This window comes from Archocentrus centrarchus, chromosome 24 (assembly GCF_007364275.1).
Source record: "Archocentrus centrarchus isolate MPI-CPG fArcCen1 chromosome 24, fArcCen1, whole genome shotgun sequence".
Taxonomy (NCBI): Eukaryota; Metazoa; Chordata; class Actinopteri; order Cichliformes; family Cichlidae; genus Archocentrus; species Archocentrus centrarchus.
Window position 1 is genome coordinate 18,699,865 of NC_044369.1, and position 25,401 is coordinate 18,725,265.

Here is a 25,401-nt window from a genome sequence, read left to right on the forward strand (position 1 = left end):
CAAATTCTAGCAGCAGTGGGCGATTGTCTTCATGGTGTAGTGCAAAGCACTGTACAGCACAGTTTTCCAAAATCTCCCATAGGTGTTCAGTTGAGTGGAAATCTGGTGACTAGTCTAATGATTCACTTCATTTTTACACATAAAAGCATTCAGCAGTCCGCATGTGGGCAGAGCCACCACTCTCATCAGAATGGAAATGTTTCACCATGGGATAAAGGTGATCACTCAGGAGAGCCTATAGGGCCTTAGGGTTCTTCATATAATTTGTCACCCATATACAGTATTGTTAAAAAGTCTTGAGCCACCCCTTATTTTTGGAAATGAGGAGAAAAGGCTGAGGTATGCCAGATTATACTGGACTGAAAATCAGTGGCAACAGGTCTGAATCCAAATTAAAAGTTTTGGTTCATCAGTTATGGTCAATATATACAGAGTTGGTCAGGAGAGCGGTACAACAGTGAATGTCTGCAGCCATCTGTAAAGCATGGCTGTCATGGCTTGGGGCTGCATTTCAGCCTGTGTTGGAGATCTTTTCAAAATCAATGGAATTATGAACATACAAAGATTTTGAACGGTTTTGAAGAAAGATTTTCCACCATGCAATACCATCTGGGAATTGACAGTTTTATTTTCCAGCATGACAATGATTCCAAACACACTGCCAATGCAGTAAAAGCATTATCTGGATAGAAAAACACACAATGGAACACTATCAGTCATAGACTGCCCTCCACAGAGCCCGGACCTCAACATTATCGAAGCAGTGTGGGATCGTCTTGACAGAGAACAGAACAAAAGGCAGCCAACATCCAAAGAAGAGCTTCAAATGTCCTTCATGAAGCCTGGAGAAATGACAAGAAAACTGCCTCAGAGAGTTCAGGCTGTGTTGAAGAACAAAGGTGGTCATACCAAATAATATTATTGTACAAACTCTGTTTTTCCTTATATGCGGTATTTCTGTGAATGTTTGCACCTATTTCCCATTTTCCTAACAAATCATAAAGAAATGAAGGGTGACTCAAGATTTTTGCACAGTGCTGTACCTGTGAAGGAACTGAATCGACGTTCTTTCAGTTCTGAGTTTTATTTTTAAAAGAAGATTCCGGAAGTCTGGAGCGCACTTCCGCGCAGCTTGACTGAGCTGAAGACGCCCATTTCCAGTTCCACACCCGCCCGGCTGCTGGATCGATCCTCCCTCCTTCAGTAGCTGGCTCGTCAGCCTGGATGCCGATCAGCACCGCTATTCTACCGCAACAGGTAAATGAACGGAAATCATTACCACGCTTATACGGGACAGAACAAAAATGTATGACATGCTGGATACTGCCGCTGTAGATTTTTTTTTCCTCCCCTACCTGTTCTTTCAAGGTAAGTGGGTTGTCCTGTTTTATTAAACCCAGCATTTAAAAAGGCGAGGCAGTGCAGCGTATTAACACCGAGGTTTCTCCGCATGCAGTACAGCCCATTGTTAATGTTTGATCTCGTAAATACGTGGCTTTCTCAAACCTGTCTCAGTGATAGTCTATTGTCTGCGTTATGGATGAAGAGCACCCCATATGGCTGAAAACTGGTTCTTCAGATCTTTTTACTGCTTATTCTTTAATTTTGCTTGTTTAAATAAGGGGAAGAAGAGGAAAAAGGGAAACTTACTTAAATTTAAAGAGAATTTTTTTTTTAAGCAGCTAAAATAGATGTAGGCTTGTTTTCAAGATAATATGCTGTCATTTGACCCTGTTAATGCTGAATATATACAAATTTGTCGTAAAGTGTCCTTTTGTGTGCTAGAGAAATGTTAAATATATGCAATAAAAAGAAGAAAGGAAAAAAAAACAGCAGGCAATGACATTTTGTTTTTACAACAAAAGATGTAACTCCAGAGATCATTCCCGTGTTCCCAGAGGTAGTACTTAAAGGAAATGACAGGCTTCCACGTGACTATTAAACATGCTGAAAATTACTGCTGTCTTTAACCTGGGGAAGAAAATCTGTGTGATATTTCTCAAAGTCACTTTAGCGGTCTGCCGGGTGGCTGTGGTAACCTTCATGGGCCCGGCAATTTTCCTAAAAGGTGACTTACATTTGGACCTTTCTCTATTAAAAGCTGGGAAATATAACACAAGCAGGGCCTTTTGTTTGAAGCCCGTGGAGTGTGTTTGCTATCTCCCCGTTTGCTGAAAGTGTTATCAGCTGTTTAATAGTTTACAAAAGTGCAGATTTCTGTTCTTGTATGAGATGACTGGGGCAGCTTTAGCTGTTTATGTATGTATGTGTTGAATCACTGCAGCATAGACTAATTATAGAGATTGCTTTGTGTGTGTGTGTGTGTGTGTGTGTGTGTTTGTGTTCAGCTGCTCTCAGTGAAAACAGAAAGAGGAGACTTTCTTTGCTGAAGTGGCAAAGTCCATCTAACTGCAATTTCTGTGACATCTGGCTTTATCCCAGAAGGGACTGTTGCATATCCACCTGCCAAGACTCAAAGCGTTGCATAATACACACACATTCACATAAGTGTACAGTACACCAGCATGTTCATTATTATGGTGAAAGAGGAAACTGGTGTGCTTCAGGGTTGGTTCTTATATGGCAGCTGTAGTAGCATGGATTGAGGTTAATTTGGCAATATTAATATTATTAATAACATATTGCCTATGCATTTAAAGTGCATAGGCAAAAAGGTGAGGTAGGACGTGCTGCTGAGTGTGTGTTTTTCAGTGTTGAGGGTGGGGGAGTGTAAAGGAAGTAAAAAAAAAAAAAAGGCTCTGGTGAATCATTGCATTGAGCTGACCCATAAATGTACCGAAAGGATTAGAATGATTCGTCTGTCGGAAGCGTCCCCGATTTTCACCTGCAGCACACCAGGGGAAAGTGTGTGGCGTGTGTGTGTGCGCGCGCGCGCATGTGTGTGTGTGTCTTTGAGTCAGTGCATTTCTGATCTGTTGTGAATTGGAGGAAAATACCAGCACATGCACACAGGCTTCTTTCTTCATCAGCCTTCGCAGAGCTTCCTGGGCTGTGTCTGCTAGAACAGGGTCCCCCTCTGTGTGAGGAGGGTGTGTTAGACACGCTCCGCGCACACAGGCTGAAACATTGATATGCACATCAGACTGGTCCAGGGTGGTGCACACAGGTGTCAATCAGCATGCTGGGCAGAGTCAAAGGTTCTTTGATTCATGTTATTCCTCAGGATTTAGTAGGTCCTGTTCTCCACATTAGAAACTTTCAAAATGTTAAATGCCACATTTTTTAAACACAAGTTACAGGTACAGCTAGTGGGGGAGACTGTCTGGGATACTTTGCTTTAACTGCAGGCACTGCAGTGTGAACCTATATGACAAATGGATTAAAAGCATGAAAATGGTGTATGTCATTTTCCTCCTTATGCTCCGATTTAGTCGTTTCTTAAAGACACTAAAACTGGAGCCAAGCTTGTGCTTGAGAGTTATTTGTTCTATGCTCAAAATGATAATGGTTTGTCTTTCCCCATTAGTGCTTTTGCAATAATATATGTCCAGAAATTCATTTTGGGGCCGGCATGATTTGAAGTAGCGCTGCGAGATGACTTGTATTTTGTATCTCTCTTCACAACATCTGCCGTATCAGCAGGGGCCGAGCTATAAGGTAAATCGAATCAAAGAAGCATAATGACATTTTAAAGTTATTTCAAACCATCCAAGGGAATTCAAGCAGGGTAAGATTTTGTTTTGAAACTGTGCAGGTACAGTCAGTGTTGATGTAGAGGGTGCCTTTTGTTGATTCAGTGCTGTTGTTATCCAGGATATAGCATGTCCTGTTTGAACAGAGACTTCTTTAACCTGGCCAACAGGAGATAATGTTATATTTGACACCACATACACATCAGGGTACCAACAGGTTTGCATATAAGGGTGGATGAGACTCTGCTAAATACCAATACGTGTTTGCACATGGAAGTGTTAGGCACACACAAATACAGCCATGTATACAAATACAGCCATGTGAAAAAGAAAGGTTTCACAGGACTCTATGCAGTCTTGTGAGAATCCAAGTACACCCTTACTGCTTCCATAGGAATTAAGAGGGTAAGTTGCAGCCATGCACTGCCAATTAAATGCACTTGATTAATTGATCATCAGCAAATGTGACCACCTCTGTAAAAGCACAAGTTTCGGCAGTTCAGATGTGTGTTAACATAGTGACACAATCTTGCCAGGAGTAGATATCCCAGCAGATTTACCCCATGCAGCGCTCAGAGAAACTGCAAAAAAAAAAAAAAAAAAAAAAAAACCCCAAGAGCTACATCTCAGACTCTTTAGGCCTCAGTTAGCACTTTAAAATGACAGCACATTTAGAAAAAGACTGAACAAGTATGGCTTGTTTGGAAGTGTTGCCAGGAGAAAGCTTCTTCTTTTAACAAAAGAACAGTTTGGAAAGTTTCATCTGAACAAATCACAAGACTTCTGGAACAATATCCTTTGGACAGACGAGATCAAATACCAAAATATTCTATAGTGAAATGTGAGGCCATGTCTGACGGTTCAAACTTCACTGATCAGTCATGCAACAGGACAATGATCCCAAGCACAGCAGCAAATCTCCAACAGAATGGCCGAAAAAGAAAAGAACCAAATTGCTGCAATGGCCCAGTCAAAGTCGAGACCTCAACCTCTTTGAAATGCTGTGGCAGGACCTTAAGAGAGCTGTGCATAAATGAATGGGTCAGGGGAGCCTATCCCAGCTGCCATAGGGCAGGAGGCGGGGTACACCCTGAACAGGCTGCCAGTCCGTCACAGGGCTAACGCATACGTAGAGACAGACAACCATGCACACCTACAGCCTATTTAGAATCACGCATTAATCTAACACTGCACGTCTTTCTGTGTTAAAGGAATATTTAATCATCTGTGCGATCTCATCTCAGTTGATACACTTATGAGGTTTTAGTACATGACAGTGAGTTACCCACACAGTTTCAACACAATACAACAAAAAGGAAAGTCAATGCTAAAGGCAGAGCATTATCAAGTGAGGTGGGAGACTGAGTAGTGTGTATCTTTACTGGGTGTAAAGAGAGGTCTGTGTATTTGCTTACCACCAGACATTTTTTTTTTTGTGTTTAAGAAGATAATTTGCATCATTTCGATGCTTGAATCTACACACCAGCAAAGATGAGTCATAGATAAGGAACAGAGGCTCCAGAAAGTCACTGAAATGAAAAGAGACATGCAAGTGCAGCACAATGTGTTTCTTCAAGCTTAATCTAAAAGCGTTGGAGCTGTAAAGGCAGCTTTCATTTTTTTTATTTACAAGCAGTTTATGCCAGAAGTCTAGACTATATGTCTTTTCTTTTTTTGTTTTTTAATGAAACATCCCACACAACCAATGAGTTGTCATGTTCAGGCTTGTGAAACAAGCTACAGCTAGGTCCATATGTTTCTGAACAATGCTTTTTTTTTCCCCATCTGTAACCCACCACAGTGGATTTTAAATCAAACAATCAAGATGTGATTAAAGTGCAGGCTTTCAGCTTTAATGCAAGAGGTTGAACAAAATTATTGCATTAATTGTTTAGGAACTGCAGACATTTTCATACACAGTTCCTCATTTTCACAGACTCAAAAGTAATTGGACAAAGTGAGATCATTTTAAATATAAGACTTGTTTTCACTTTTTGGATAGAAATGCTTTTTAGTCAATGACTGCCTGAAGTCTACAACCCATAGACGTCACCAAAATGCTGTGTTTTGTCTGCTAGGCCTTTACTGCAGCCACCTTGAGTTGCTGCTAATTTGTGGGTCTCTCTCTGCCTTCAGTTTTGTATTTAATAACTGAAAAGCGTGCTCTGTCGGTTGCGATCAGGCTGACTTGACCATTGAGGAATAATTTGCAGCGTTTGGCTGAATCGGAGCAGATAGTATCGCCCTGCAGACTTCAGAGTTCATCCTGCTGCTCCTATCAGCAGTCATATCAACAGCAAATTCTAGCGGCCCATTTCTACTGGCAACCATACACGCCCACACCAGTTAGACAGATAATGTGGTAGCTTTGGATCATGAGCTGCTTCTCTCCTTCTCCATACTTTTCTCTTCCCATCACTCTGATACAAGTTCATCTTAGTTTCATCTGTCCAAAGAATTTTTCCCAAACCATGTGGGCTCTTTCAGATGGTTTTTTTTTTGCACTTCAATCACATGCTGGTTGTTTGATTTAAAACACACTGTGGTGGCATACAGAGGCAAACCTACATAAATGTGCTGCTGTCCACATACTATACAAGACTGTACTGCTGCTGTTCACACATTCAGTCACATACTGATACGGTTCCTCACTTGCTGTAATGTATATAGACTGCAGTAGTGTACATAATTAATTTCTAATTTATATTTTTAAACAAAGAACTGCAATAATGTGTGCAGCTTTAATAATCTTTGTACACCTCATATATTTTTATATATAGACAGCAATAATCGTGTATAGGCTTTAATAAATCTTGTGTACTTCATATTTATGCAATGCCTCATATTTATTTTCATATGTTTCTCATATTCCCATAGCTCTCTATTTTAAATTTAATTCATTCTTGTTGCACGCTGGGAAAACTGCATTTTGATCCTGTGTATGTCCTGTATATATTGCAGTATTGACAATAAAGTTGACTTTGACTTCAACTTATGGCCCTAATTATAAGACTTGTGGCGATTATCCAATACTGAGCCGTCCATCCAGCCGTCTGTCATAATAATATGACATTTAGCCAGACATCTAAAATGGTGTAGAGGTATAACTAGGTAATTTCAGGTTAACCAGCCAGCCAGTTTTGAAACCAACTGTTATAATGGTTTCATTACAGAGTGTAATGCAGGAAAAAGATGAGCATACTCTGACTCTGTTGGTAACATACAGTTGTATGCAGTACATGTAGTGAAGTCAAGCTACTTTGTGAAATACTGAAGAGTAGCCCCATTGTTTTACTCCCTAGCATCTGTATCGCCAAAATCCAGTTTCTGTTGGCCTCCAGTCACTATAAAAAGATTGTTTCTCTCTAACTGCTTCCTGTGTTTCTATTTTAGTTTGGATTTTCTTTAATAAATTTGTGATTTTAGTCTGTAAATATCAATATTGTCTAAAAGTACGCGTAAAATATTTTTTGCTTATGCTGTGTGTGAGTTTGCACAGAGGTGCCAGCGTGGACGCTCAAGATATACAGAGGCATAAACCTCAGTGGGCTGTTCATTGCTCTTAAGTAATTGGCAGTGCCGGCATGTGCAGACAATGATTTATACTACAACACAGCCACAGTCTCCCCTCCAGGAATTCACACAAAAACAGGGAAGCAAATGATGGAGCAGTAGTGCAATAAGAGCAGAAGGGGAATATAAGATATGCGTTTGAATGAGTGATGAATAAGAACTAGAGGAGCGGAAATGGATAAGACAGAGTGAAAGGTGAAGTGAGGAAAAACTGGTGATGGAAAGACTTTGTGAAAGCAGAAAAGGAGATTGCTTAGACCTGACAAGAATCACAACTGATGGGGAGAAACATTGCCTGTTAGCTATAGGCACGCAGACAGAAATGAGAGGAAATGAGTGGTTGGATGGAGTGGAATGGAGTATACATACAGGCTCAAATATACATACACCCCTAATAATATTTGGTTAAATGTCCTTTAGCGAGTTGCACCTCGATCAGATGCTTTGGTAGCCATCAACAAGCTTCTGGCATAATTCTGGCTGGATATTTGATCGCCCTTCTTGGCAGAAATGTATAGTTTTAATTTAAATTGGTTGGTTTCCTGGCACTTAACCGCAGTCCACAAATTCTCAATATTAGTTCAGGTCGGGGTTCTGGGAAGGCCATTCCAGAAGTTTAATGTTAGCCTGCCTTATCTGTTCCCAAACCAGTTTTGATGTGTATTTGGGATCATCTGGGATGTCCTTTTGGAACATCCAACTGTGTCTAAGTTTCAGCCATCTAGATGTTGATTTGAGGTGAAGCTGAAAAATTTGATGCTAGTCCTCCTCCGTCATTATGTAACCCACTTTGTGCAATGTAGCAGTACCACTGGCAGCAAAACAGCCCCAGAGCATGATGCTACCACCACCATGCGTGACAACTGGTGCAGTGTTCTTACAGTAGGTTTGAAAGCCTCACCTTTACTCCTCCAAACAAACCTCTTGTCATTGTGGTCAAATTGCTCAGTCTTTGTAAATTCTTGTTTTTTTTAATGTAATTAAAGTTGTATGCTGTACAGTCATTCCACCCTAGAAAAAAGAACAGTTCAAAGAAATAATTAAAAGCCTAAAATTACCATGACCTTCGTGCCCATGATGAGTGGAGGTAAAATTCTGAACACAACTTTATAATGGAAGAAGAAACTAACGGAACAGGAAACTCCATCTATAGCGAAGTGTACCTCCTGGGAATCTGCCAAAGATCCCATCAATGAATCTTATCAGGTGGGCCAGGCTCCCTGCTGGCATACCACTGTGGATGCAGGCTGCACCCAAAACAGTGATAATCTTATTTGTTTAAGAGTATACATACGGCTTAAAAAGGTCCAAAATTTTGTATTATTAGTAATAAAGCCAGAGATAGTTGCATAGAAAACCAAATGTCAGAGACAAATGAGCCAAGCTGATAATGAAGATTTGCAGAACATAACCACCATCCTTAATCTCGGGGAAGGCAGTAATAAATGCAGGCTTTCTCAAAGACCTCTATCATTTCTTCCCCAGTTCTATCCTTCAGCTGTCTGTCCTTTTCTTGTGTACTGCTCCATACTGGCATTGTCTGTAGCCCTGACTGTCTCTGTTATTTGGTCCCCATCCTTTTCATTTCCCCTCCTCTTCCCCTTCCTCGTTCTGTCATCCCTCACCATATTAACCACTCACTCTGCCTTCCTTGCTTTGTTAACAAGGAGCAGAGATTTTTTTTTCCCTTTGCTCCTGCATGCATTTGTATCGTTTCTGCCTTTTCTTCCCCATTCACACTTGCATTGCTTGCATTCCTCACTTATACCTCGCCTGCTTCGTGACACACACATAACACACTCACATCTTTCTCTCTCTCCCTCTCTCTTTCTCTGCAGATGTCTGAGGGCTTGCCAGCTGAGTAGAGGACTTCCCTCTCTGCCCGTGCCTTCCACCTGCAACCATGAATGGTAAGAACACTTTGTTTTTGTCTTTGTCAGACATGTGTTTGCACTCATGATGCGTCTGTCTGTGCTAGGCTGATTTGGGATTTTGCTGAGATGAGAACGAGGGCTGGAATTTACTTTAAAGGGCAGGAAAAAGGTCTGCGAGCAATAAGCAGCTGCTGTGTTATGCCTCATTTCTAAACTTTAATCTCTCCCTCTGGTCGTCCTCCTGCCAAGACTGAACGTTCAAGTGCCTCTGCTTTGGTCAGCTTAAACTCCTTTTTTTTGGTTATGAGTGACTGCTTGTTTTGAATGTAAGTTGTGAGGTGTAAAATCATGGTAATGGGATATTGATCTGCTAACAGAGAGGCTCAGGCTTTACGTAAACCCATCTTTGATCCTACTTTTTTTGGGGAAGTTATTGAGCTGTAGCTTGTACAAACCCCTTCAGGAAAGAGGGCCTAAAGTAATATGGAATATAATTACTTTTAATTAATTTTAAAGGTGCTGTATGTACTGGAGCAGCACCTCAAACCAAAACAGGCATTTCAGCAATACCTATCCCCCTTTTCCGCTTCTTACTAACTCTGTTGTCTTGCTTTGATTCTGACTTTTACTTTTGCATCTTTGTAAACGCCACCAGTTTCAAAAAAGTGACTTACATGGACTAACATGCATGTACAGTTGGAGTAGCTATCCAGAAACCTGACCAGATACACTTGGATTACAAAAAAACAGGGACATCATTGTGCATTATTGTCTTGAGCTACCACTCTTTTCTTTAATTTTGCTAGGAAAATGGGAAATATTTGCAGTGATTTATGTGAAACGTGTGCAAACATGCATGGAAATACAGTGTACAAGGCAAAAACTGTCTGTACAACTCTACTGAGCTTGAAAGTCAATATTTGGTGTGACCACCTTTATTCTTCAACACAGCCTGAACTCTCTGAGGCAGCTTTCTCTTCTATTCTTCAGGAATAGTTCTCCAGGCTTCTTGAAGGACATTCAAAGATCTCCTTTTGTTCCATTTCCTGTCAAGATGATCCCACACTGCTTCATTAATGTTAAGATTCAGGCTCTGCAGAGGCCAATCCATGACTGATAGTGTTCACTTGTGTGTTTTTCTATCCAGGTATGGTTTTACTGCACTGGCAGTGTGTTTGAAATCACTGTCATGCTGAAAAATGAAGTCATTGTCAATTTCCAGATGGTGGATCAAAATCTCACAGTATTTTTCTGAGTTTATAATTCTATCAATTTTGACAAGCTCTCCAACACCACTGGCTGAAATGCAGCCCAAAACCAGGACAGAGCCATGAGACCCTTTCTGATGAGGCTTCAGTGAACAGTAGATGGATTGGCCGAAGGGCCGGATGCATCTCTGAGGTCCTGTGTCAGTTTCTCTGATTAATAATTCTCCTGTTTATTCTACTCTTCATCTGCTGTGGATAGTTTTTTAGGCCTGACAATCCTTCTTTTGTCCTCCATTTGTCCAGTTTCCTCATAATTTTTAAAGACACACTGCACACTAGTTACGCCACGTTTTCAGCTAAGTGCACTTTGGGAATCACCTTGTTGGTGCAAAAATACTATTTTATGTCTGTCAGACTGTGTTATCTTTGGCAATGCCAACATGGGAGAAATGGAAGCAAATTTTAAGTTTTTGTGACAGGCTGCTTGCAACAAAGTGTCTAAAGATACAGTTTAAAATTGGTTCTTTGTTGTCTGGTATGTGATTCATAGGTCAGTGTTAAGTGGGTTAACAAACAAAGAAACTATCCTTTATACCTGTACTCCAACTAGACCGAAGAGCTTGAGTTTCAGGCCTCATCAGCCAAAATTTTGACTACATAAATATCTCTTTGATACTTTATGCTGTTGCTGGTTTTATAGTTACATTTCTTGTTGTCTTTAAATCATTAAATACCCTATCTAACTGTTTTTGTTCTTTTTTAAATGTAGTATATTCTTGTCTTGGTTCTTTTTTCTTACACCATCAGACATTGTTGAGACAATGTAACAGAACCCATACAAAGAAAAAAAAATGTGTTCCACCCTCATGGAACAGGATCCACTTGTGCAGAATTTAAACCAATAGTGTCACGGCTCACCTACGCAGCAGCCTTTATCTTGTGTGTTTTCACTTCCCTTTGTCAGCCTGTGTGCTGTTGTCTAGGTGGCTTCAAAATCCTAAGGAGACACTCGAGTCAATACCCCAAACACCCAGCTCTCGTCCTCTGGGGGGAAACCACATGACTGTTTTCACAACTATGTATATATCAAACACTTCATCCACAGAGGACAAGCTGATGTTTTAGATAACTGCCGTGGCTCAACGGTCTCTGCAACACTTGAATGTACACACAAACACACTCCTCTACAACAGTTGCATAAAATTCAAATGTTTTTAAAATTCACTGACTAAAGACTTTAGAAATGCCTCGTTGCAGGCTCACCGTGTTAATGAGAGTGTAATAACGCAAATAGCACTGCCTCCCATATAATGTGTTTCCAGGGAGGAGCTCATCACATACCCATTATGTGTTTCTTGAGTCTCTTCTTTTTTTTCCCCCCCTGTGCCACTCCAGCGGATGGGATTAAAGCACAGAGAGAGTGTAGCTGTGTGTTTTGGTGCTCTGTTAGACTGAAAAATTAGGTGTGTAGATAAGACACACATGCAGGCACGCACATTCTCTCTTAGGGGTTTTCCGTGGAGCGGTTTGAGGAGCAGTAACTATGTTCTGTGATCAAAGGATGAAGACAAAACACACAAGCAAACACTACTGGGAAATCTGGTTCACAGAAAGGACAAAAGCGTTAAATCATCTTCAACTCTGAACACAAGACAGACACACAGAAATAAAACACTAAAAAGCTTATGACTTGTTTATAGGTTTTATATCATTAACCCACCTGTAAATAATTATTTATGTCAGTATACAGTACTATGCAAAAGTCTTGAGGTATCCCTTATTTCTTTATATTTTGCTTCTAAACAGCCAGACTTTTTTTTGTCATTTTTTTAAAGTGGTCTTGAGCAGTAGTTCTCCAGACTTTCTGAAATTCTTTCAAAATTTTTCTTTGGACATTGGCTGCTTTTTCACTCAATTTCAGTTCAGTCCTTGTACCTGACCATTTTCAGAAGAATGTTTTTTTTTGTTGTTGTTATTTGTTTGTTTGTTAAGCCACTTAAAACTGGCTTATGGCTCATTCTAGCATAAAAAGCCTATAACCAGTGTTGTGTCTACACACAACAGACAACTTAGCAAAGAACTGCTTAAACAAGTTACATCAAAGCTAGCCTAAGCTTGCTGCATTAGAAGTGTCCAATCTCTGTTTGTGCTTTATATATTGTATTTCCAATAGTAAATCGCTGCACCTACTTCCCATTTTCCTAATAAAACATAAAGAAATGAGGGGTCGCTCAAGACTTTAGCACAGAACTGTACAACCTCTTTAAAAGAATAAATCATATTCAATAAAATTTGAAAGATTTAGTTTAAAATCCTTTCATACCCAAGCCGAATATTTCACAAAGAGTGCTTGATATGGCAGATATCATGAGTTGAGGTATCAGAGTCTGCAAGGAGACTGTGCCACTCTGTAGCCTCACAGAGTCCTCACTGTCAGCTTACATGTACTAGTAATTCAAAAGTGTAACATCTTTTTATCTGGTGTCATACTGAGTGGCCATATGTTTCCAGCACAAATATCAAGTCACAGAAGACCCCTATGGATTCTTCCATTGCTGTGTAAGAAGCTTTGCAGTGCCCCACTTACTCACGTAGCATTCAGCCCTCACTGACACACAGAATCAATGAACTGACAGGCCTGTGGATGTGGCCATGCGAGCTACATGTCCCAGTGGCACTGTGCTAAATATCGCCTTCCTTTTCTTACCTACAATAGCCTCAAATCGGGATGGGGGGGCTATCAAATGAGACAATGTGAAGAATACTCACATCTGTGTCAGAGATTAATTACTTTCTCCTTCTCATGGCAGCATTTTGCTGACGGTGGCAAAAGTGGGTCGGCCACTGTGAGCTGCTAACATTCCCTTTATCAGGGGAAAAAGTATACACCTTAACAGGTGTTGCTGTGGTGGTTTAGGGCAGCTTCTTTAGACACTGAAACCATCTCAAGGGTTTGATCAAAATATTTGCTAACAAGCAAACTATTATACTCCCACATTTTTAAAAATATTGAATCTTCTTGCTTTTGAATGTAAAGTTGCTCTGCTTTTATTTTCTGGCTGCATAGTTTGCAGTTACTGAAGCTCTGCTGTCCATTGTGTCACTCCTCTGTATGTGAAGTTTGTGTAAGAGCCAGTGGATTGTTTGGGTTAGAGCTAGGGTGGAAGTTCCATCATGGGCAGGGTGGTATTTCCTGAAGCACTTGAATAAATTAGAGCCTGGAAGCTATGTCTCTGAAGACAGAAACCCAAAATAACCCAAAGATTTATTTATTTTTTTTTATAATATTATGGCTACTGTTCTGAAAATACAGTTTTTGTCTATTTGAATATTTTACATCTACATTAGATCTGTCTTTCAACATTTCTCTCCTATTAGTATAATATAATAATGGAAGTTGATCAATAACCTTCCATCCAAGATATCTGCCATTGCTGATGAGAAATACTCAGAGATTAATAATTTATTTAACTAACTTTTAATTCTATCGCGCTTATTTTGAAGGACACGTTTTAATATTACATTATCTTTTTGTAATAACCTATGATGGTGATTGAGATCTTTGAGACTGGTTTGAGATATTTTTATTGTAAATTGTTCCAAGCAGAAATTAGTATCCAGAGTAAAAAGACAGTTATGATCATGTCCTTACTGGAATTTAATATAAAAGGGGACTGAATTATGAAGCAGATTCTACCCTTTTTGTGATACGCAAACTCTTTTATGTAAAACAGCTGAGACCACGAGAACATGTTTCTTTATAATTTGTTTTTGATCATAATTTGATCATGAAGATAAAATATTGTTCTGCCTGGAGATGTTTTAAGCTGTACAGCCTTCATGCCATCTCAAACTCTATTTGTCAGCCTATACTTACACACATGCTTGCTACGACAACATAAATTGTGTTTTGTTTTGTTTTTTTAATGGCTAAATAGATGCTGACAAAACTTGCAATCGGCCTTAGTCACGCAGGCAGAAATTTCATTTTCAGGAGGAAAACGTGTATTCCCAACAGTTTAGCGAGTGGTTGTTAGAGATGTTGGCTGTCTCTTAACTGAAATTGCTGATCCGAACAACCAATGATTTATAATGGAAACTCATGAAAATTATCAGGGGTGCCCAAACTTTTGCATACCACTGTAACATGCATGTGTTTGGTCTGTGGGAGGAAGCCAGAGGACCCGGAGAGAACGCGCACACAAATGGGTGAGAACATTCAAACTCCACACAGAAAGGCCCCAGCTGGCTAGTGGATTTGAAGCTAGGATCTTCTTGCTGTGATGGGATGGTGCTAACTACCACACCACTGTGCCATCCCTGCAAAATATAATACTGATATAATATAATAATACTGATAATAAATCTCTGACTTGCTAACTAGTCACTTGACCCCATGAGGTCTGAACTCAACTTCTTAGAGATGTTCAGCCACACGAGACTGAATAATAACAGGTTTATGATGCCTTTAGATCGCCAAGGTTGCATGAACACCACACTGAGTGGGTCACCATATGTCACATGGAAAGGACTGACAGATTAATAGCTCTCTCTTGAGTCTGTGGGTGGTGGTGCATGGCTGTTCTTAGTTGGCAGTTGTTTGCAAACAAGTCTGCGTAGTCCATACAAAGTATAGGCAGCCGCGGCAAACTCCTAGTGACCAAAGCAATTGCAAGGAGGTTTTCATTGCAGTACCATATACTTCGTTGCAACCACTTTCACCTAACAACTGCTAGCAATCACTCGCCAACCAGTTGGGAAATAGACATTTTTCCTTAGAATCCACTAGGGGTCACTGACTGGTCTCTTGGCCTACGTGACTGGGGCTTTTGCAACCAGTTTCACAGCAACTGTCAGCAACCTCCAACAACCCGTTGCCAATCAGTCTCCAGGCCTGTGTGACTGAGGCCTGGAGACTGGGGAGGTGGTGTATCGCAAACAGGAAGTCCGATTGTGTTTTGTGGATTCTGACTCGTTTTAGAATTGCTCCTAATAACCAAGCAATTGACTCATCTTCCATTAAAATGATTTACAGTAGCAACATATTCATATTTTTTTAAGGAGAGATTTCATTCAGATTCTTCAAGGAGGTATTGCTGTTTTCCTTCATAAATCTGATTCTATTTCAGAGGCAGGATTTTATTTGCTAAAGAATAACAGAAGCATTTAAGAGAAGTTTAAAAGAAGCAAGAGATTTTTTTCCATAACTTGATGAATCAATCAGAAGCCAGACTTAACATGTTGCCTTCACTCCCAACTAGATCCCACTTTTTTTCTTTTTTTTTTTTGTGTGAAATCTTTGTACACATTTTGGTTGAAGTCTGTACCACCATCGCTATGGTAAAAGCTGTCAGCATAAGGGAAGCGCGTCTGTCGAGCAGAGGATGACGAGCTTGTCAGGACGTGAGCTAAATTAGAACACGAGAAAGTTTGTTGTTTGTCCCAGTTGAGTCACGTTTGTGTCCGTTTCCTATACCAACCTCTTTCTGCTATCTGAATAGACTTCGTTGCTGCATTAATCATCCCTCAGCTACTCTAGCTTCCCTTGTTTTATACATCAGTCTCCTTTCACTATGCACTGTGAGGCTTATTATCTGTCATTGCCTCCTTATCTTCATTTGTTGTTCAGATGCTGCCATAAGGGCAGAGCCGTCTGTGCATACCGTCGGTTCTTTGCCACAAAATGTCTTCAGAGCTTCCAAGTTCTGTTAAAACAGTTTGAGAAAAGGCGGGAAATATGTCCCGATTGTGTTCTCGTTTGATGCGTCCATGCTCTCCCTTAATGATGAATTGATTGTCATCCTTGAATATAATCTTTCACTCCCCCTCTGTTAAAGTCGTTCCATGAAATTAAGTAAGACTTGAGTTTCATATCCCTCACACAGCACATTAGACTTCATATTTAATTCATGGCCAACCCTGAACTTACCTTGAGATACGCAAGAGTGAAGCTGTGTAGAAAAAAGCTGACTGGACATTTTTATACATTAATCATCGTCGTGAGCTGCTTAAGAGAGTTTTCATCTGAGCTGAAAATCTCATTTGGATTGGAAATTATACACACATTTTTTATGGTGAGGGAGAAAAAAAAGACTAAGCTGAATTTTGTATAAGCATGTCTGACTGGGGTTTGAATTTGTTTGTGGGGATGGGTGGATCACTCTCCACCCATAAGGGATTAAATTTGTAGAGCTTTCTTCTTTTATGTTCATTTTTCTTCCTTACAAATTATTTCCCAGTTCTGGGGCCATACCAAGCATGCCATATGAATGCATTACTTGATAATGTTGTGATTTGATGCTATATAAATAAAATTTAATAATAATAATTCCAATAAGGAAGATGGCTCTTTAAGTTTAAGCTTGCCACTCTAACTTGGCGGGCTGGTATGCACCCTGCGCAGAGGGGTTGCAAGCAGAGGCAGATTTATTTTAAAGAGCCAGGACCCAAAAAAAGGTTGTGAACTCAAACTTTAATTCCTGTTAGTATATTTTGTTTCAACTGGACTCACATCAACAACATTAGCGTCCTGTTTTGTTGAAAATGTAAAGAATTTAAAATACCACCACTGTGTCTTGGTTTTGTTCAGGTGGAGCCAGCGTGTGGGCCATTACTCCAGAGGAGAGGGCGAAACACGACAAACAGTTTGAGACCCTCTTCCCAGTCCTCGGTTATATCTCAGGTAGGCCGTTCTCATGTTAAACAGACCACGTACTTGCTTCTGTTTAACAGCTGGTTGTGTCATTAAGAATAAGTGAGCTGCATCAGAACCCTTGTGATTTTTGTTTACCTGCAGGAGAACAAGCAAGAAAATTCTTTCTGCAGTCTGGCCTGCCTGCTTCAGTCCTGGCTGAGATTTGGTAAGCACCAACTGACAACTTGGTAAATCTTTGTCAAAATATAATCCTAAACAGAAGCTAGTGGGTCAGTAGGTCCAAGGTTTGCGTTTGGTCACAACGGGTTTGTTACGTTGGCCTGGGTTCAGCTTCCTGTTGAGCATTTATTTCCTTCACTGCCAGCCACACCTAGTAAACTATGTGAGTGAAGAGAGGGTGGGGGCGTCCTGTAATTAGAACTCTGTGTGTGTGTGTGTGTGTGTGTGTGTGTGTGTGTGTGTGTGTGTGTGTGTGTGTGTGTGTGTGTGTGTGTGTGTGTGTGTGTGTAAAATGAGACTGGAATTCAATCCCACCACAATCTTGTCCCTAGTGATTTTTCTTTTGTTTCAATGAAGAGGAAAAAAGGGAATGTACACTTTGCTACACATGGATCATGGTATATTCCAGATTTTCTTCTTTCCCTCCTTTAGGAACCTAGCCGACATGGAAAGCGATGGGAAAATGGACAAACTGGAGTTTTCCATTGCTATGAAGCTCATCAAACTTAAACTTCAAGGACATAATGTGCCCTCCACCTTGCCAGTCATCATGAAGCAGCCTCCTGTTACCAATTGTGGTTCAACCATCCCTTCTTCAGCACGATTTGGTAGAAGAATTTTATTTCAAAATGGGATAATTATGTATTTGAAAAAGAAATAACCACTGATTTAAAAAGAAATCAATGATCACTTAATGTTTGCCTGTGTGTTTCCTCCTTATAGGAATGGGTTCTATGCCAAACCTGTCAATTGGTGTGTCATCCATGTCAGCTATGTCAGCCATGCCCATCCTAACACCCATCCCAGTTAACCCCCCCATGCCCTCAGTGCAACCCCTGGTGCCAATGCCAGCAACTCTGCCCCTTATCACTCCGCTTGGAAACACTGGGCTCCACAACGGCGCCCTCCTCACTCCACCACTTGTTGCTAACAATGCAGGTTGGTTCTGCAGTAGAACCATTCTGTGCAAATCAAAACAGATGGATAGATTAGCACCAGTGATGAATCTGTGTGCATAGGTTGAAGATGTTGAGTCATGTTCCAGAGCCATTTAATTTTACTTGGCACACATCAGTGCAAGATGAAATACAAAAGGAGGAGTGTGTAGTGTGTTAAAAAGCAACAGAGACAGGAATCCTGTGTGTGTGTGTGAGACATTGGCTGCTTTTTCACTTATTTGTAGTCTAGTGTTGCCTACACAGCACTGGCAGTTTAGCAAAGAACCAATTTTAAATTGTATCTTCGGGCACTTTGCTACTAGCAGCCAGCAGCCAGTCACAAAAGGACAGAGAACAGAACAAAAAAGGAAGCCGACGTCCGAAGAAGAGCTTTGAATGTATTCCTCAAATCTACTTAACCCTATAACACCGGGCGATCACCGCTGAAGCACCCGTTACCTGCCCCTACTAGCCGTGAACAGCTAGTTAAGACCAAGCGTATCGCCGCTGAGCTGGCTGATCAAAGGAACTTTGAATTACCGTAATTCCACGTTTGTCCTATCTGAAAAATTCAAACAGTTTCCGAAAGCTGAGAAATTGCGCTTCACACCCAACTATGTGTGCATAATATTAAAACTAAGTAATAACTGCATTTGCAAAGTATTAGGTCAGTTTAAGTTCAAATATTTCTCAGACCCCTAAAATCTGTTACTTTTGTCACTTTGACAGCTTTTCACCCTGCAAAACTTTAAATGCCACTAACATCTTCTCTACCCAAGACATTTTTAATGATGCAACTCCATTAATAAAACCACCAGCTTAAACCACTGATTCACTTACCTTAGTATAAGGACTTGGAGTCAGCTCTGTCCAAATTTTAAAAAATCACCTGTCAGCTAACCCTAACCCTAGTTAACACAACATAAATGTTTGAGATATTTCATTAACACGACTTAGTTGTGTGTGATGTGAAGTTTTTGCTTTTTTTTAGCATTTCTGCAGGGAGAGGAAAATTTTTTTTATTTAACAATTTGGAGCAAAAGCATTTACAAATAGCTTGTGCAAATTGATACTGGTATATTAAAATGATTTGCCTTGCATTTATTATGGGCAGATCTGTATATATGTCTATGTGGTGCAGCACTGCCACTTTTCATGCACTCAGTCTTTGCTGAAGTTTAGTTAAAAAGTTCATTTATATCAAGTGTGGGAAAATCAATGTTATATATACATTAGCAGTGTCTTCTGTTTGGATTTCTCTTATATCTCAGTCTGTTGTCTTCATCTCTCACCTCCTCCATCTGTTCCCTGGCCGTTCTCTTTAATCTTACTCAGTCTGTTCAAGTACGATTTCTGGCTGTGAAATGAGCAATCTAATAAGAGTGTGTGAGATTAGCCTGTTATTTGGTGTTTCTCCTCAGTCTTTATCTCTCGCTCTGCTGATGAAAATATATCACTGCCACAGCTCTTGAGACTCTCTTTAGCACATGGTTGCAGACAACCACAATCTCTTACCCAGATGTCAATAACCTTGCTGCTTGAGCTCTGTGTGCAGCGACTGTAAAGCACGAGGAGATAAGATTAGATGTGCATACCTTCCAAGGGCAACTGCACTCTGCATGTTCACAGCATATCATAAATTGATCTATTAAAGGAAAGGACATGCACACTCTGTATACAGTTCCATGTATAAACTAAAACATCGTTGTCAATTTGTCAAATGGGGATTTTACTAGTAACAAACTGCTTCCAACCTCATTTACAGCACTTCCTCTCTCTGGCTTCTCCTCTCCTATGGCATTCTCCCCATCCACTGGCATGTCGAAGGCCAACTCTCTACTCGACCTGGGATCAAGCAGGTGAGATTATTACTAAGAAAATTACACTATTAGTATGTAATAAAAATGGGATTAAAAACACACCATGTCACAAAGCTCAAATCATCTCAAACTGGTTTCTTGAACATGACAATGAGCTCACTGTACTCACATGTTCTGCACAGACACCAGATCTCAATCCAGTAGAGCACATTTGGGATGTGGTGGAACAATTGTGCATGTGCATTCTACATGAATGAAGTCAAGTTGAAACACAAATTTAAAAATATTTATACCACTTTCATGTAGGGTTTAGTCTTTTTAAAATGTTCCTTTTATGGTCTACACACGCTTGTTTGAACACTCTCAGTCAAATTCAGTCATGCCATAATTTCAGCGCTTCCAAAGAAGCAGCATTTTTTGCAGGAAAGGGAATCAGAGCACAAACAGAGATGAAACTCCGAGATAACAGAGTGAACAGGAAAAACATTTTGAAATCAGAGGTTTTTGGCAATAGCAGGAAGTTGTCTTGTTTAGAGTCACATCGGAGAACAGGAATCCAAAAGCATTCTTATTGGGAGAGGTCATTATAAATCTTAACTATTAAGAATAATACAAAGATTTATTAGTCATGACTATTTTTCTGAACAACCTGAGTCTCTTTTTTTTTTTTTTTCCAAAAATTTTGTATATTCATCTTCCACAGAAAATGAACAAACTGCTCTACTGTGATTTCAAAGTTCTTCCTCTAACCCCACCATAATGTGGATTGGCCCCTACATGTGTGCCCCACATTTTTGTAAACATGGCTCCCATTAGCCACTGTGTCCCCATTTCAGTCATTCCTACTCAGGTTAAGATATTAAGTAAAATAAAAGAGGCAAACAGAATGTTAATTAAGTTCCTTTTTTTACCAGAAATCAGAACAGTTGATTTGCTGCTACCATTTGAAATACGTGTTTTATTAGCTGGTGACTTTGTTTTTAAGGACATTTAGTCCATCATATTAATTCACTGTTATTGTGTCATTGTGTGTTGTTTTGTGCCCACTGAATAGATGTGTTTTTTCCTTTGCTTTTTTGGCCTGATCACTTCTAAAATTAAATCAAAATTGAATTTTAGCTCATATTTTAAATGAAATATAAGACTTGACTTGAGGGTTTGTCATTTTACATCTGTGCCAGTCAAACTTTCAGCTCTGTTTTGTATCTGCCAAGGTTTGGAAGGTTCACTCACAGTTTCACTCACAGCCAAGTCTTCTTGAGTATCTAATATCCTTTGTCCACCTCATGGTGTTATTTGTGGGTTTGGAAAAGAATGCGAACAGGATCTGATTTCATTGTTTTGAATAGCTTAGTGCCTCACACAAAAAGCTTTGACCTCAGGTGTAGGTGGTAAGGTAAGCATTAATAAGGGCACCAGACTACCAAGAAGTACATTAAATACAAGTTAATCCCACAGCTCCTTTAACCTTTCAGTTCTCGCTGTTAGAATTCATAATATCATGATAGATGCATGGTAATTTTGGGGGGTTTCTGGTCTATTCTTCCTCAAACATACATATACACAGAGAGAAAGTGTTTTGGCATCTCCCATTGTCATCCTAAAACTTCTTCTTTTACCTGAACGAAGTGTTGCAAGTTCTCTCATTCTTCTCAAATGAACAGCATTAACCCAGACTATCATGTGCTCTTCTTGCAGACTTATTAATTATTAACTGGCATTTATATACAGCACTTTTCTAGTCTTACTGAGTACTAGCGACATTTAACCATACATTTATATAGTGGTTCATTCTATACACTTTAAGCACTTTATCTGCCTCACATCCACGGCTAATTTGTAATCAACAGTTACCTAACATGCATGTATTTGGACAGTGGGAGAAATCCATGCAGGCACAGGGAAAACATAGAAACTCCCCCAGCCCCAGTTTGAACCAGCAACTTTCTTGCTGTGAGGCGACAGTGCTAACAATTCCACCACCGCACCACCCTGAATGGCTGATTAGCATAACCTGAGAGTATGTTGCTGTCTTGTTTCATTGTCTGAGAGTCATTGTCTGCATAGCTGCTTGCCACAGCTTCCTCTGCAGTTAATTAAGAGCTGAGGAATAACACCGGGGAGTCTCTGAGCAATTAGTGGTTTAGGGAGAAAGAAAAAAGCTGACCGCATAATATTATTTTTTCATTTCCCTTTAGGTGATATGTTAACGTATAGACACACCTTTCTTTTCTTTTTCCGTAGTTCAAACTCTTCCTCCACCACATCTTTGGCCAGTAACTCTCCCAAGATGGGCGCAAGTGATTGGGCCGTTCCACAGGCCTCAAGACTCAAGTACCGTCAGCAGTTCAACACACTAGACAAGCTCATGACCGGCTACTTATCAGGTAAGTCCCGTGTACACGCAAACACACACACACTTTAACATAAATAAACACAAAGTTCTCAGGACCACTGGGCTCCATATGAGTGCTCTCGTCAGAGTTTGAAAGTGAACACTCTGGGTCAGTTTCACTTTTGCACACATGCACATACGTTCTCCTGTAATTGCTCCTAACTGCACTGAACAGAACTTGGAAAGCACACAAAACGTATTCACATCAGTTGCTGTAAGAGTTCACTTTGCTGTTCTGATATGATCTAACTTATACTTTGCAGGACCTCAGGTTCGAAATGCACTGATGGCATCAAATCTGACGCAGACTCAGCTAGCTACCATCTGGTGAGTGCAATGTGTGGATGTGTGTGTATATTCTTGTCTAGCTATTGTAGTGAGGACCAGTGTCAATTTATGACCACTGGAGGAAGGACAATTTGGTAAAATGAGGACCTTTTTTATTGAACCCCCTTATTTATTTATTTTTACAGGCTTAAGCTTAAGCAAACAAACAAAAAACATTTCTTTGAAGGTTTTCAGGTACAAGGACGTGACTAAAAAATGAGTGAAAAAGCAGCCAATGAAAACCAAAGAAAACTTTTGAAAGACCTTCTGTAATGTCTGACAGCACTTAGCTAAGAAAATTGCTTATTTTGTGAAACAGTTTATTTGCAACAATGAACCCCCCCAAAAATTATTAAGAATGCAATCTGCAGCCCTCAGCTTTATCAGCTGATGAATCTCTTTAAGCTCAGTACTCTTGATTTGTATTCCAAAATTCCAAACTCGAGTGGTTTGGTTTTCTTCCACTACTGTCCGAATGCCAGAAACAGCAGACGGATGCTTCAAGTGAAAAACCTCTAACTTAATTATATTCTCACCATGATGTTCTTATTGACATACAGTACTGTGTGATTTGTCTGCAGGACCCTGGCAGATGTGGATAAGGATGGCCAGCTGCGAGCTGATGAGTTCATTTTGGCCATGCACCTGGTGGACATGGCTAAGACAGGCCGCCCTCTACCGCTCACACTGCCGCAAGACCTAGTACCTCCCTCTCTAAGGTAACACACAGATTCATACACAGTTTAAATAAAAAAAAAAAAAAAATGAATGAACAAATATTGTTTTTGTTTTTGTTTCAGAGGAGGAATTAAGTCCAGTGAGCTTGTTAATGGAACGGGGCCCTACATAACTCCCTGTTTAATAGACACAACAGAGGTGGAACCTGCACAAAAGAACAAGAGCAGTGGTATGGCTTTCTGATTAATGTATATTTTGTTGCATTGTAAGTTCTCTATCTTCCCTCACAACATACCTCTCTCTTTCCCCCTCTTTTAGTGTCCTTTGAAGACAAGCTGAAGGAGAACTTTGCGAGAGGAAGTGCAGAGCTGGAGAAACGACGTCTAGCTCTGGAGGAGGAACAGAAGAAGGAGAAGGAGAGGAGAGAGAGGGAGGAGAGGGAGGCTCAAGAACGGAGGGAGAGGGAGGCCAGAGAGCTGGAGAATCGGAGGAGGCTAGAGGAGGAGAGGCGGCTGGAGAGGCAGAGAGAAATGGAGAGACAAAGGGAGGAGGAGAGGCTGAGAGAGCTGGAGAGACAGGAGGTGAGTGTGGGAGCAGTCACGAGATACAGAGGATTGATTGTCTTCTCTGATAACCTTCTTTCTTCATAATTTCAGACAGCCAAACAGGAGATGGAGCGCCAGCGGAGGGAAGAGTGGGAGCGTGTGAAAAAAGAGGAGCTTGGCAGGAAGAAAGAGGGGGAGCAAGAAGAGATCTCTCGACTCAGGGCTAAAAAGAAGAGTCTGCAGTTGGAGCTAGAGGCTGTGGTGAGGTTACATTAACACTGATAAATATTCATACTTAAAATTTACAGTGTTAATCAAAACATGGATGTGCCATAATGTCTCACAGGGCAACAAGCACAAACAGATCTCAGACCGTCTCCGGGACGCTCAGAGCAAGAGGCGGATTCAGAAGGCCGAGGTGGACCTCGTCAATCAGAAGAGGGACGCACGCGTTGCAGAGATTAACGCACTTCAGCTCGAGTTTGAGGTTCATAGAAATGTGTTTTCTGTGGTTTCTGCTCTGTCATCTTTTTGCACATTAATAATTCCAATTTCAGTTTCAATGAATTACACGCTCTGTTTATGTGTCCTCTTTGTTTGTCACAGGAATGGCAGAGAAAGCTCTCACAGCTGGTCCCAGAACAACAGAGGCTGTGTGAGAAGCTGCGAAACATCAGCCTCAACAAGCTCCCATGTGGGTGACAAATGTGTCCTCTCGCTTCACACAGACATCAGATTAGTCACTGGTCAATGGTCTCACGTGTCTCTGACCTTTGATCTTTGTAGCTGTGACTTTGACCTGCCTGACTGGGACCGTGACAGAGAAGAGTGTGAACTGCCGGAAGCTGAAGGACCAGCTTGACATCCTGGAAAGGGAAACAACAGACAAACTGACCCAGATGGAGCAGTACAATAAGGAGCTTAAGGTCAGTGTTCAGTTTAGGCCACTACAGACTCATTCAAGTCGCACATTGGAGGAAAAAAGTTGGCTGTATCCGCACAAAGGAGCGTTACCGTAGATCCTTCCTCCCAGCAGCTGTAAGACTTTATAATCATCACTGCTCCCAACAAAAACCACAATAACCTACACAATGTAGGATAATATATAATATACTGTAAATAGTCCGGCCTGTTAAGGTTCAACACACAGGCACATCATGTACATTGTATATAGTGTTATTATTAGTAGTATTAAGGTTAATCTTGTTTGTTGATTTTATATATATTTATATTCTTTTCTTAATAGTGTGAATTATTATATTTTTACTTATATTTATAATAACTGCGGCTGCTGTTACACCCAAATTTCCCCTCTGTGGGACAATAAAGGCTGTTTCTTCTTCTTCTTCTTCTTCTTCTTGTGTCACCCATAAATTTTAGGAAACACTTTATGAAACAAACTTTAAGGCCGCAGTTAGGTTTTTCAGACCCCGACATTATTTAGTATCAACACTTTTGCAGGAGGTTAGGCAGTTTCATAATAGTAAATATAAGATTGCAGCTAAATAAGGTTAAA

The 25,401-nt window shown here is 40.4% G+C and overlaps 1 protein-coding gene across 4 annotated transcripts in view; it reads left to right on the plus strand.

The window, feature by feature from the left end:
• Nucleotides 1-1,171: 1,171 nt before the first annotated feature.
• itsn2a (intersectin 2a) overlaps nucleotides 1,172-25,401 on the plus strand; it is a 40,989-nt gene continuing 16,759 nt past the window's right edge. The window contains exons 1-16 of one of the 4 annotated variants that reach the window (XM_030721423.1): nucleotides 1,172-1,257; nucleotides 9,065-9,136; nucleotides 16,898-16,990; nucleotides 17,105-17,168; nucleotides 17,615-17,790; nucleotides 17,906-18,121; nucleotides 19,886-19,979; nucleotides 22,185-22,327; nucleotides 22,599-22,662; nucleotides 23,244-23,381; nucleotides 23,463-23,569; nucleotides 23,659-23,921; nucleotides 23,997-24,146; nucleotides 24,232-24,372; nucleotides 24,492-24,579; nucleotides 24,672-24,811. In XM_030721423.1, coding sequence (XP_030577283.1) covers nucleotides 9,130-9,136; nucleotides 16,898-16,990; nucleotides 17,105-17,168; nucleotides 17,615-17,790; nucleotides 17,906-18,121; nucleotides 19,886-19,979; nucleotides 22,185-22,327; nucleotides 22,599-22,662; nucleotides 23,244-23,381; nucleotides 23,463-23,569; nucleotides 23,659-23,921; nucleotides 23,997-24,146; nucleotides 24,232-24,372; nucleotides 24,492-24,579; nucleotides 24,672-24,811 — 1,884 coding nt within the window. In that variant the 5' untranslated portion in view covers nucleotides 1,172-1,257; nucleotides 9,065-9,129. The other 3 variants (XM_030721424.1, XM_030721422.1, XM_030721421.1) reach the window with 3 other exon arrangements.